Here is a 13,906-nt window from a genome sequence, read left to right as displayed (position 1 = left end):
TTCCAGTAATTTCTCTCTTCTCGGGCCATAAATTACAAGTGTAATACCTCTTCAGTTTGAAGATAGCCTTCATGTCCTCCAATTCTGAGTTAAATATCCCAGTTTCTTCAGATGTTCCTCAGGTGACACTGTTTTCACCACTCAAGTTACTTTCCTTGGAAACATTCTGATATATTAGTGTCCTTTATCATGCAGCAAACCAGTGCTGGACCTAGTACTTTCAGGGTCGTCGGACAGTGCTATGGTGGAGGACTAATACTTCCTCATTGTGTAAATTGTACTCCTGTTGATTCAGTCAAAAATTGAATTATATTGATTGGTAATTAAGCAACACTGTTTCCTCATCTGAACTGGTGGGCAGCTAATTTGCTCAATCTTTTTCCCACTCATCCTCTTCCCACCCTATACATATGCAGTTTTAGTTTTTGTAATCTAAAAATAGGACTTAATAGTCATTTCTATAAGTGTAATCTTTTTTGAAGTCCTCATATTTATTTTTAAATAAACTTTTTATTGCTCACTTTCTCTTCTCTGAAAAACGATCTTCACTTTGTTTCTCGGTGCTACAGCCTCCTAGTTTTCCTCCTACCCTACTGATTCCTGTATTCACAGTTTACTTTGCTGGTTTTTCCTCATCTCCCCAACTTCTAAATTTTGGAGTACCCCAAGTCTCAATCCTCAGATCACTGCCTATATTCACTCACTAGATGAGCTCCTGGCTTTAAATACTCTCTGTGTGTTGACTCCCAGATATCTCCAGCCCTCACTACATCTCTGAACTCAGGCTTATATATTTATTCAGTCATTTAACAAATGACTGAGTGGCTACTATGTTTCAGGCACTGTTCTAAACCCTGGGGATATAGCAGTGAACAAAACAGACAAAAAAAGAAGCTTATTTTACCCAACTGCCTATCCAGCATCTCCTCCTGGAAGTCTAATAAGCATCTTGAATTTAACAATTCCAAAACTGAGCTCCTGATGTTCCTTCCCAGACATGTGCCATCCACTGTCTTCCCCAGTTCTGTAAGTGGCAACTGTACTCTTCTAATTACTCAGGCCCAAAACCCTGGAGGCATTTTTTACTCCTCTTTCTCTTGTAACCCACATCCAATATCAGGAAATCCTGTGACATTCGCCTTCTAATATTTTCAGAGTCTACTTCTCATCACATCCATGGCTACCATCCTGGTCTACCCACCATCGGTCTCTCACCGGATGATTGAAACGGCTTCCTGTTGGTCTCCCTGCCTCTGCCCTGGCTCTTCTAAAGACTTTTCAACCCAGTAGCCATGGTGATCCTTTTAAAACCTGGGTCAAATTACATCACTCCTCTTCTCAAAATGGGCTGCCCATCTCCTTCAGTAAAATCCTTATAATATCCTTACAATGGTCATTAATACCCTACCTGGTCTCCTTGTTCCCTCTCTGACCTCATCTCCTATTACTCTTCCACCGACTCCCCTTTTCCTCCTGCCCCAGTGGCCTTCTTGCTGTTTCTTGAATGTACCATGCATGATCCTGGCTTCAAGTCTTAGAAATTGCTGCTCTTCTGCCTCCTTCCCACAAATATCCACACTCCCTGTAGAATTCTGCTTAAATAACACCTTAGAAAGGGCTTCCTTGACCACCTAATATAAAATAGCATTCCCTACTTCTTCATTCCCTATTTGTGTCCCCTGCTCCTGACATACTATATATTACATATTATATATTTACTTGTTTATTGGTATTTTGTCTGTCTTCCTGCACTAAAATGTGTCATAAAGAAAATGAAATAGATTTTATTGCCGAATCCCCAGTGCCTAGAATAATGCTTGCCATATAGTATACTCTCAAATAAATATTTGTTGAATGAATGAATCATGAATAGCCTACAGTGATACACGATAATGACCCCCCAAATATACCTACATCCTAATCTCCAGAAACCCTGAATATATTACCTTACATAGCAGAAGGGACTTTGCAGATGTGGTTAAATTAAGGCTCTTGAGATGGGGAAATTATCCTGGAAAGGTGGGTCCAAAATAATCACAAGGGTCCTTATAAGTGAAAGAGGGAGGCAGGGGAGTCAGAGTTGGAGAGAAATTTGAAGATGCTATGCTGCTGGCTTCGAAGATGGAAGAAGCGGATCAACAGCCAAGGGATGCAGGCAGCCTCTAGAATCTGGAAAAGGCAAGGAAACAGATTATCCCCTAGGGCCTCCAGAAGGACTGTAGCTCTGCTGATACCTTGATTTTAGCCCAGTGAGACCAATTTCAGACTTCTGACTTCCAGAGCTGTAAGATAATAAATTTGTGTTGTTTTAAGTCATGAGATTGTGGTAATTTGTTACAACAGCAATAGGAAATTAATGTACCCACTTCCCTTATTAGACTGTAACCCTCTCTAGGGCAGGAGCGTGGTCTTCCTTGACCTTGCACATCACAGGAGCTGCTCATTGTTCCTTGAGCAGAGGTATGTTGATTTTTTAAACAGAGAAATCTGACTGAGTGTTGTACTCCTTTGAATTAGGACAAAGTGTGATAAATGGTATTATTAGATGCAGGTCAGCTTGTCTAGAATATCCTAGGAAGTAAGAGTCCAAATCTGGAATAAGTCTAAGAAGAAATTCACATCTCCTTGAACAGCAAAGCCCTCTTCCATCACTGGGAGAGACAATGAGTTAATCCTACCTACTCCCAACACTACAGAGACTTTTGAGTGGAGATTCCTGGGATCAGGGGCTAAAATGGGACAGTTTCACAAGATGCTGCAGGGATTCCAGAAATAAAGGAGTGAACAAAACCAAAATCAAAGAATCCAGGAGAGCAACCTAGAAGGAAGATAATTAGTGACAAAGATCAGCGTGATGTTACCACCCCAGGAATCTGGGGTCCAGGAAGATGAGAGCAAACAATCCAGGAACAAACCGGAGAAAAGGGGCTTATAGTGTCTGAGACCATCACAGCTGCTTTTTTGGGCCAACTAAGGCCTAGTACAAATACCAGTGGCTTAAAATACCAGAGAAAGAATGGATGGCACTTGATTCATGGTATGGCATTTATTCAATTTTTTGCCCAGTTGTACTCTTCTTTAAGCTAGAGTAGGGTATTCAGGTGCTGTACAAGAGTATTGATGGCCCAGTTATAGCTTTTCCTATTTGAATCTAGCTTTTAATGAACAGAAATGAATACACTACTGAGGTCTCTAGTCCTAGAGACCAAACAAAAGCAGTTTAAAGTCTTGTAAAATAGAGACAATCTCAGAGTGCAGTATACAGAATTTCAGATCTGATTTTTCACAAATTCCATGTATTCTTTTTAAAGAAAACTTTATATCCTATGTCTGATAGGAATAAGGCCTTTTTCATTTTTATTATAAACATTTAGGCTTTAAGTGATTATAACTGACAGTTAAGACCAACAGGAGCCAGTGGCCTGTTCATGGACAAATTATCTGTATTTCAGGCTAAATCTAAAGTAAACATTCTCTAAAATCCCTTCAGGTCTGCATTAGTCCTGTGAAAACCAAATGCTCAGACAGGGCTTTTTCTTCCTCTCCCTGGATATGTTCTATGGACTCACTTAAAAATGAATAGTCTTTTCCATGAAGCAACAATACATTCATTTTGAACCATTTCCATACCTGAGTTCTTGAATGTATATTTAATTGATTTTTCTCAATCAACATTTTTATTTTATTAGAAGAATATTGCAGAACATCCTGAGATGTGTTGTTTTAAATCAGATTCGTGTTTTCCTAAATAATGGGCAGAGGAAGAGGAACAGAGAAGCTGTTCTGGTGACCTTCACTCACTAATTTTTTAGATTTTTTAATTTATTCTTTTGGTGAGGTAATAGCAGTGAATTCATGTCATTTAATAAATATTTCAAGAGATAAAGTTTTACAAAGTGTTTTAGATAAAAAAGCAATATTCCTGAATATCTACATTAGAATATGCTAATGATCAGTTTTAAAACAACACAAGCAGTAAGGGGGAGGTCAGCACTCTGAATAACAGAGCAGGAAAACTATTGTCACCAGCAATGATGTCACTCATCCCCAAGATTCTGGAAGTCTATTAGAAATTAGCTTTGGGGAGAAATGTCTTCTGTCTTGTCATTGGTTCTAAAAGGCAGTCAGTGTTAAACAAACACAGACCCCTTTTTGGAACCTATATAATAAACTCAGACACATTAATCTCTACTCATGTCTCTAGTCAGGGTATGACCCCTACCTCTTACAGCTACGATGGAAGAAAGTAAGGGCCAATTGACATTAGTTTGCAGAACTTTGTGTAAAGGTTCAGATGTGCCTGTAAGCAAATAAATATCATTTCTTAACCTTTTATTTTTATTGAGTGCCATAAGACAAAAAAGTATCTCTCCATGATGATACAAGATAACTTTACAGACTCTATGTACTTTAACACCTCACATAATCCTAAAATTTGTCTTAAGAGAAGACACTGAGAGAAAAGAGGTTTTGGTCCTTGGACAAAATACTACCCGAGGACCGAAATTCCTGGGTGGAACCTTTGCCTTTGCCACTAACAAGTTTATATGACCTTAAACATATCACCAAATCTCTCTAAGTCTCAATTGCCTCATGTGGAAGAATAATACCTTTCCTACCAACCACGAAAAACTGTAATAAAAGTGAGATGCAGTAGAAGATGCAAATGCATTTATCACATCCTGCCACATACATAGATGACAGTACTTCATGAGAGCACCTTTCTTGAGAAGATAACAAGGTCTACAAGGATGTTATATTGTTTGATTATAGTCTTAGCAATATAAGAAATAGTGCACACACAGGAAATAAATGGTTACCATTATTATGAATAAAACTGATGCAGCTAGCAAATGAAAACAAATAAAATGATCCTTTTGGAAAAAAAGTAAGTTATGAATTGAGAAAACTAGACAAGACATCAGAAACTTTCCAGCCAGCACCTCCAAATTCTTATTTAATTAGTGGCATCTCTTGAGTGCTTCTGGGTAAGAAACATTGACTTCTCTCTCCCATCCAAGATTTCACCTGAAAGAAACAACCAAAAATGGGGAAAAACCTATGTTAGTGTTAAAAACCAGAGAAAGGTATCATCCCTATGATAGAAATATGAAGGCACTTCTCAATGTTGTGCATATCTTACCAGATTAAAAGAAGACACTGAATGGGGACTTATAACTTCCTTTCCTGAGGAAAAGCTACATCCATGAAGGAAGGCAACTGGCCCTGTTGGAACAGCACTGAAAGACCTGAGAGTTTTGCAGTGGTTAGAGCAAGAGGCTGCAGCAGCTCCAGACCTTACGTCTTCTCACATTCAACCCAGTAGAGAAAAAGTGAGGGCTTCTTTCCAAACATCTCAACAAAACTATTCTGCCGTCTCTTTAGCTCCAGTTGCAACATGTGTCATCCCTTGAAACCATACTGAACAGCTAGGGAAAGAAAATGTGCAGTGTACCTTAGGTGTAGGCTACATACTACAGCCTTGAACCAGGAGAATTAGAGAGGAAAGCCCCATCTGAAGAACGTTGGCTACAAGTTAGGGAAAGGTGGTTCCTCAAAGATAAATCAGGAACAGTTTCTAGGGGGGGAAAACAAGGGTGAATAAATGCTTGCCAATAGAAGGAATCAATGTCTACTACAACTTCCTATTCTTAGTCACTAGATACTTTGTGTATACCTGAGTTCAGCAATGAGGTAGATTTAGCAAGCTCTTGCTAACTTTATCGTTGATTTTAGGAATTCATTTGCCATTGCCATTGCTTCTTCTTGTTCATCCATAGCACTGCCTGCCATGGTTGCTAAGCTGACTTCATGATGATTTGTGTAAAACTAATCCAGCATTTGCTTGTTCTTGGGAGTCCAGCCCCCATAGCCCGCCCCCGCCAGTACTCCTTGTTGATGAAACAGTGCCTTCAAAAGCAGTTGAAGGGTCTCCCTACTGCAGTGTGCCAACACACTGCTGAATTTTTGAGGGCTCATGCTTTCCTGGTAGCTGCCTTTCCTGAGAAGATTCCCTTTGTGTATCCAGAAAGGAAGCTGTGGTGTTTTTGGTCTGTGAGTCCCAAGAGTACTCAAGGGCCCTGTCCAGTTTGCCCAGACCTAGAAACTAAGCAAAGTGGGGTTCCCTAGGCTGAAAAGGATGAGGAGGGTGGTGGCAGCCTCAGCACTGGCTGTGGAGTGCCCAGTTGCCACTGCTTCAGCAGCCTGATCTTCCGGGGGAAGAAAGGGCCAGCCACAGTGCACTGGTCGGGGGAGGGCAGCATTTATTCTTGAGGTTTCTTGTTACCTTATTACACAACTCAGATGGTTTGCTTTTAATGGTCTGCTTGTTTTGTTCCATTTGATCTATAAAAATACTAACATGCTTTAAGTAGATTTTTCTTAAAGAATTGAATGTTTCTTTGTCAGGTCATACATGATATTTGACAATAATCGCCAGGATCCCACAGGGCTTACAGCTGCTCTTCAGGCCACAGACCTCGCTGGAGTTCTGCACATGCTCTACTGTGTCCTCTTCCACGGCACCATCTCAGACCCCAGCACTGCCAGTCCCAAAGACAGTTACACCCAGAACACGGTTCAAGTGGCCATTCAGAGTTTACGTTTCTTCAACAGCTTTGCAGCTCTTGATCTGCCTGCTTTTCAGGTACAAGCCTTGTTTTGTGTTGGTGTTAACTAACCAAGAGTTAATATTTTAATGAGAAAGGATGTGAGATTCTCTTCCTAGAATGCAGCATATGGAATAAGCTATAATAAATGGGATTATAATATATAGCATTTATTAAGCTCTTACTACCTTCTAGGTACCATATTAGATGCTTTCCATATGCTTTCTCATTTATTCTCATAACTACCCTGCAAAATATTCTTATACCCATTTTACAGATGGGGAAATTGGCAGTTAAGTAATTTGCCCAAGGTGTTACACATGACTGAGGCAAGACTGATACCCATAACTATCTGACCCCAAAGCCTATGCTCATTCATGCTACGCTGATATTTATAAATCTTCTGACTTGATTTCTTTAAAGGCATTATCATCCCATCAACTTTTAAATATTAGAGAAATAATGGTTTCTAATCTAAACAGAACCAAAATTAGATAAGTTGTTTTGATTGATATGACTTTCTATGGAGGATTTAACTGATTTGTGTCCAATGTAAAGTACATGTATAGTTAAATGTGCCTACCCCCATAAATTAAGTTTTTATAGCTAAAAGAAAGAATAATTGCTTTATATTATAACACCAGATTGTCATCTTAGAAACAGATTTTTTTCATAAAGGAAATTTAATTTTCAAAAACACTGAAACTTTAGAACAGAGCAAGCCCCAAGGAGTAGACTCTCTTTCAGTTTATTAACCATCAAGTGATTTCATTAAAAAAGGAACAAACTTGGCAGATGATGAACCCATAATTTAGATGAATTGCTTTACTCAGAGGGAAAAAGGTTATAGAGATATGAATATATGAAAATGGTGGTCTTTGGCCATTCTGAGATGGAAGAAACGTTTCTGTTTTGTAGTTGATTAAAAATGTGTAGTTCTTTAATTAACATCTTCCTGTCATTCAGTTCACAAAAAGAAATTAGTGAGTGTGAACTCATTTGTAAATAGGGCCTTTGAAGATGTTGCACTCAAACTGAATCAGGGTAGTTTTTATCAAGTGTGACTGAGACCTTATAAGCAGAGGAAACTGGGACACAGTCAGCCAGTGGAAGCCAGAGGAGAAGACATAAGGAGACACATTGCCACGTGACAGAAGCACAGAAGCATCTACAAGCCAAGAAATGTTGGGTGTTCCTGGAAAACCACCACTAGAACACCACAGACCTTGGAGAAAGAACCCTTGCCAGCACCTTAATTTTGGTTTTGGACATCTAGCCTCCAAAACTGTGAGCCAATCAGTTCCTGTTTTGAAGCCCACCAATTTATGGTATGTATTATAGAAACTCAGGCAAACTGAGATACCAGGGTTTATGAAAAAGCATATATCTGAATACTGTCTCTTAGCGTCTAGTTTCATGGGTCTTATGACCAGGATTTATACTGCTATAGGTTACTCCACATCATAAAGAAGCACCTATATTAAGTCAGCCGTTCCATCAGTCACTGTGAGTGTCAGGGAACCCCAAGTCCCTGCAACCTCCATTCTCCTTTGCGCTCATGTCTTGTATGGCCTCACCCATGAAGGAGCACCACTGAACCTCTAAGCATCCTTTCTCCCCAGTGGCCTTTAAACACAATGGATAAAATCAGAAGCTTATTTCTAGAGCTCTTCATGCCAAACCAAGACAAAAACCGAGATTTCTCTTTTCCATATCCTTGCCATATCCAGCCCAAAATGTATGCCCCACTTTATCCTCTTTTGCCAGAAACAGAATCCCAGGGTGACTCAAGCCATTCTCAGAATCAAATGTCCTGCGCCACAAGTGGAATGTCCTTTCTTGGCTGATTTTTAGCAGTGCCTTTGTTTCTTTCTTCTCTTTCATGCAACTCCTATTTCTTTCTTAATTCTTTCCTTCTGGTCTGTCTTCTTTTTTGTCTCTGTTCCACCCCACCTCCTTTTATTTTAGCTAGTCTTGCCATCACTGTTTCTCATTTGCTCCCCAACTGTTATTCCCAGGTCCCCTTTTCATCATAACCAGAGTATGGGCCAAGAAAGCCTGTGCAGGTACTTTCCTTTTCTTCCCAATCCTCTAACATTACAAGGTCCTCACTACCATCCTTTTGGTTCTCAAGATCTAGCACGTTTCTCTCTGATTCCTTGTCAGCATCTGCAGGGACCCAAATACCCATAATTTCTAGCATGAGGGCCTTTAATGCATTTACTGATAATTACCTTATTGTTCCAGGTACTCATATACCTTAAAAAGAAAGGAAGGGGAAGATGGATGAGTAGGGAACTCCAGGACTCAGTACTTCCACCAAAACCACTATTAAACAAGCGGGAACTGTCTGAAACAACTATTTTGAAACTTCAGAGGCCAGAAGAACACTGTATAGCATCCAGGGAAGAGCAGGAGGAAGAGGTTGATAAACTACGAGAAAGAACTGTAAATTGCTCTATCCATGCTGCACGGTAACTACCAGTGCCCATACCCCACTCTCATGGCAGGCTGCTATGGGATCCGGTCCTTGGCTAGAGGCTGGTGACCGAGAGACATAAAAATCCTCTTCCCCAGGAACAGGGGTGGGCACCACAGATCACTGATCTCAGCTTTTGATTAGCAAATTCAAATCACTGGGTCCTGGCTCTGAGAGCAGCCATTGTTTCAACTCTGCCCTGGAGGCAGCAGCAGACATTGCCTCCCTGGATAGGGGCAGAGGAAGTAGAGATTTAAAGACACAGGACTTCCTCAGGTCTGCAGGGAACACTTAGCTGAAGGGCTGCATTTGCTGGCAGGCCAGGAAAGATCAGCTTTGACGAGCCATTGGAGAAGTTTTTGGCATCCTTTCTGACCCCCTCCACAGGGCACTTTGGAGCTGGTGTCTGCCCCCTTTGTGGGTCCCTGGTCCTGTTTTGACTAAGGGAGACAGACTTGGGATAGCCCTCCCTGGGATGACTCTCCTCCCAGAATTTGCCATCCAGGCAAAAGCAGCATGAAGCAACAAAAGGAGTGTAAATTACTAAAGAGGTGGACAGTCTGGAACAAAGCCCTGCCATCTTCAAATACCTGGGAGACGAAGGTTTGTTCCCAGGAAAACAGAGGAGGCAACTAAACTCCTGTAAACAGAGGAACTCCAAAACAACTAACAAGCAGAAAGCCCAGGACAAGACAGAGGCCCAGAAAGACAGGGAAAACTCTGCACACTGCATTTGCCTTGGGCCTTCCTGAAAGTAGGGCTGAAGCTCAAGAAAATCTCTGTCTTATCACTAGCTGGTTACAAAACCAAGAAACAGGCATCCCAGGGAGTAAATGCCAGACTTGACATCTCAAAATATTTAAATATGCAACAAAAGAGTACAAAACAAAGAAACAGGAAATGATGGCCCATCCAAAAGAAAACGATAAAAATACAGAAAACACAAAGAAGACAATAATGTGAATACCAAACAAAGCCTTTTAAAAAATAATCTTAAAAATGCTCAAAGAGGTGAAGAAAAGTACAGAGAAAGAATTACAGGATATCAGGCAAACAATGAATGACCAATATGAGAGTCTGAGGAAAGTGATAGAGATTTTAAAAGGGAACCAAACAGAACTACTGGAGTTTAAGGCCACAATAACTGAAACAAAAAATGCCCAGGAGGATTTCAGGAACAGATTGGAGCTGGCAGAAGAAAGAATCAGTGAACTTGAAGACAAGACACTTGAACAAAGTCAGGCTGAGGAGCATAAAGGAAAAAGAAAAATTAAAAATGAAAATAGCCTAATATAGCTATGGGACACCATCAAGCACATCAGTATACGCATAATGGGAGTTCCAGAAGAAGAAAGAGAGACGTGAATATAATATACACTTCCAGGAAGCTCAGAGAACACAACAGGATAAAAAAGAAGAAAATATACCCTGTCATATATTGATTACACTAGCAAATTTAGAGGATAAGGAGAGAGTTATGAAAGCTGAAAGAGAAAAGCAATGTGTTACATACAAAGGAGTCCCAATAAGATTGAGTACCAATTTCTCATCAGAAACCATGGAGGAAAGAAGGCAGTGGGTTGAAATACTTAAAATGCTGAAGGAAAATAACTGCCAGCCAAGAATTTTATATCTGGCAAGATTCTCTTTCAAAAATGAGGGAGAACACCAGATATTATAGGGTGGAGTGAGGTAGTTCTTTTACTTTTCACACCCAGCCCTCTGCTGTCTAGTTCACTGCCAGGCCTAGCATCATGCAGGGCATACAGGCGTTCAGGTAATATCTGTGCATTGAATAAACTATGAGTGGCCCACCTGGTGGGAAATGCACACAGGCAAGATGCCGAGAGGGCTGCAGGACACAATCGGAAGGACCATCTCTTCTCACCGTCAGGGTCCTCTCTGCCCACCTGCCCTGTCACTCCCCACTGCAGCCCCACCACCGAACACCCCGGGCTCACAGCTTCTGCCTTTTTTCTTTGGTAATGGCTTAGCTGCTCTCTGTCTCCCCTGCCAGGTCCAAAGCGCCATTTGGGCAGAGATTGTGTCTATCTTCTCTCACGGTGTCCTCTACAACAGAAAAGGAAAAGGTGGGCAAGTCACTTTCGTTTACCAAAAAAAAAAAAAAAAAAAAAAAACCTCTGCTCCTGGTCATTAGAGGCTAGAATATGTGCCCAAGGGGGTAAAAGTATCTCCTTGCTACAGATGAAGAAGAAAGCCCTTAGAGCAGCAGTTCCCAAACTCTTGGGCACATCAGAATCATGTGGAGATCGTTTTTAAAATTCCAAAGTCCAAGTCATGCCCCAGACCGATTAAACCAAAATCTCTGGGGCTGCAACGCAGGCATTAGCATCTTTTGAAGCTTCCCAGGTGATTCCAGCCACAGACAGGTTTGGGACCCATTTCCTTAAATCTCTGACCCCTGTCAAAGGCCTCGTTTAATTAACATCTATTGAAAATATCAGTTCAAGTCCCTGCTTAGGAACATTATTCACAGTTCCAAGAGATGGAAGCAACCCAATTGTCCATCAACCAATGAATGGATAAACAAAATGTGGTATATATACACAACGGGATATTATTCAACTGTAAAAAGAAATGAAGTTCTGATACGTGCCACAACATGCATGAACCTTGAAGACATCATGTTGAGTGAAATAAACCAGACACAAAAGGACAAATATTGTATGATCTCACTGATATGAAATAATTAGAATACTCAAACTCATACTGTCAGAATCTAGAATATAGGTTACTAGGAGACCAGCTAGGAGTAGGGAGTTAAGACTTAAAATGTACAAAATTCCTATTTGGAAAGAAGGAATTTTTTTTGGTAATGGATGGTGGTGATGGGGGCACAACATTGTGAATGTAATAATTTTTTTTTTTAACCCATGGAACTGCACTACTTATTAAACAGTGAACTCTAAGTTAAACCATGGACTATAGTTAATAGTACAATTATTTTAAAATATGCTTTCATAAATTGTAAAAAAATGTACCACACTAAGGCAAGGTGTGAATAACAGGGTGGTATATGGGAATCCTGTATTTTATGCATGATTGTTCTGTAAACCCACAACTGCCCTAATTAAAAGAAAAATCTGTTGAATGAAAAAAAAAAAAAAATGAGGGAGCACATCCCAAGTGTCCATCAACCAATGAATGGATAAACAAAATGTGATATATACATACAATGAAATATTATTCAACTCTAAGAAGGAATGAAGTTCTGAAACTTGCAACAACTTGGATGAACCTTGAGGACATTACGTTGAGTGCATAAGCCAGACACAAAAGACCAAATATTGTATGGTCTCACTAATATGAACTAATTATAATGAGCAAACTCATGGAGTTAAAATCTGGAGAATGGGTTACCAGGAGATAGAAGAAGGTAGAGAATGGGAGACAGGTGTGTAATTTGTGCAGAATTTTCAATAAGATTGAATATAAATTTGTGGAAATGGATAGAGGTAATGGTGGCACATTATTGTTAGTGTAATAAACAGCACTGAATTATGGGTGTGATTGTGGATGAAAGGGGAAGTTTAGGGTCATGTATATCACTAAAAGGAAAGCTAGAGGATAAAGCATAGGACTGTATAACATAGTGAACCCTGTGTCATTGATGACAAATGTATGGCCCTATTACAAGGAGTTAATAATAGGGTGGCATGTGGGATAAAATACAACTAACGCAAACTATGGACTATAGTTAACAGTAATATTGTAATATTCTTTCATTAGTTGTAACAAAGGTACCATACCAATGCTAATTGTCAATAATAGGGGAGTATATGAGGAATGGGATTTTTCTTTTTGGAGCATTGAAAATGTTCTCAAATTGATTGTGGTGATTGATGCACAACTCTGATATTATACTGAGAGCCATCAAGCCATTGATTGTACACTTCAGATGGAGTCTATGTGTGTGAATAAGACTGTTAAAAAAAAAAAAACATGAGGGAGAGATTTAGACATTCTCAGATAAACAAAAGCTGAGGGAGTTCATCACCACTAGACATGCCCTACAAGCAATGCTAAAAGGAGTTTATCAGACTGAAATGAAAGGACACTAGACAGTGGTTCAAAGCAGCATAAAGAAATAAAGATCTGTGATAAAGGTAACCATTTGGGTAACTGTAAATGCCAGGATTATTGTATTATATTGTTTGGTATGTAACTCCACTTCTTACTCCCTACACGTGCTAAAACGCAAATGCATAAAAGTAATGCTACATTTAGCTTTTTGGATATACAGTGTGCAAAGATATAAGTGGTAACAAGTACAAAAAAAAATGATGGGAACAGGGGGTGTGCCGGTTTGAATGTATTGTGTCCCCCAAATGCCATTATCTTTGTAGTCTTGTGTGGGGCAGACGTTTTTGGTGCTGGTTAGATTTGTTGGAATGTGCCCCACTCAGCTGTGGGAAATGATTCTGATGAGATGTTCCCATGGAGGTGTGGCCCCGCCCATTCAGGGTGGGCCTTGATCGGTGGAGCTATATAAATGAGCTGACTCAGGGGGAGGAAAGGGAGTGCAGCTGGGAGTGATGTTTTGAAGAGGAGCAAGCTTGCTAGAGAGGAACTTCCTGGGAGAAAGCCGTTTTGAGGTCGGAGCTTTGGAGCAGACGCCAGCTGCCTTCCTAGCTAGCAGAGGTTTTCCGGACGCCATTGGCCATCCTTCAGTGAAGCTACCCGATTGCTGAGGTGTTACCTTGGACGCTTTGTGGCCTTAAGACTGTAACTGTGTAGTGAAATAAACCCCCGTTTTATAAAAGCCTATCCATCTCTGGTGTTTTGCATTCTGCAGCAT

General features: G+C 40.3%; 1 protein-coding gene across 4 annotated transcripts in view; it reads left to right on the top strand.

Moving 5' to 3' along the window:
* Nucleotides 1-13,906, top strand: part of SCAPER (S-phase cyclin A associated protein in the ER) — a 600,702-nt gene that overhangs the window by 544,716 nt on the left and 42,080 nt on the right. For all 4 annotated transcript variants that reach the window (XM_037833320.1, XM_037833321.1, XM_037833318.1 and 1 more), the window contains exon 28: nt 6,409-6,646. In XM_037833320.1, the coding sequence (XP_037689248.1) occupies nt 6,409-6,646 (238 nt within the window). The remainder of the gene's footprint in view (nt 1-6,408; nt 6,647-13,906) is intronic.

This window comes from Choloepus didactylus, chromosome 4 (genome assembly GCF_015220235.1).
Source record: "Choloepus didactylus isolate mChoDid1 chromosome 4, mChoDid1.pri, whole genome shotgun sequence".
Taxonomy (NCBI): Eukaryota; Metazoa; Chordata; class Mammalia; order Pilosa; family Megalonychidae; genus Choloepus; species Choloepus didactylus.
Note: the sequence above shows the minus strand (reverse complement) of the source record. Positions and strands in the feature narration are given on the sequence as shown.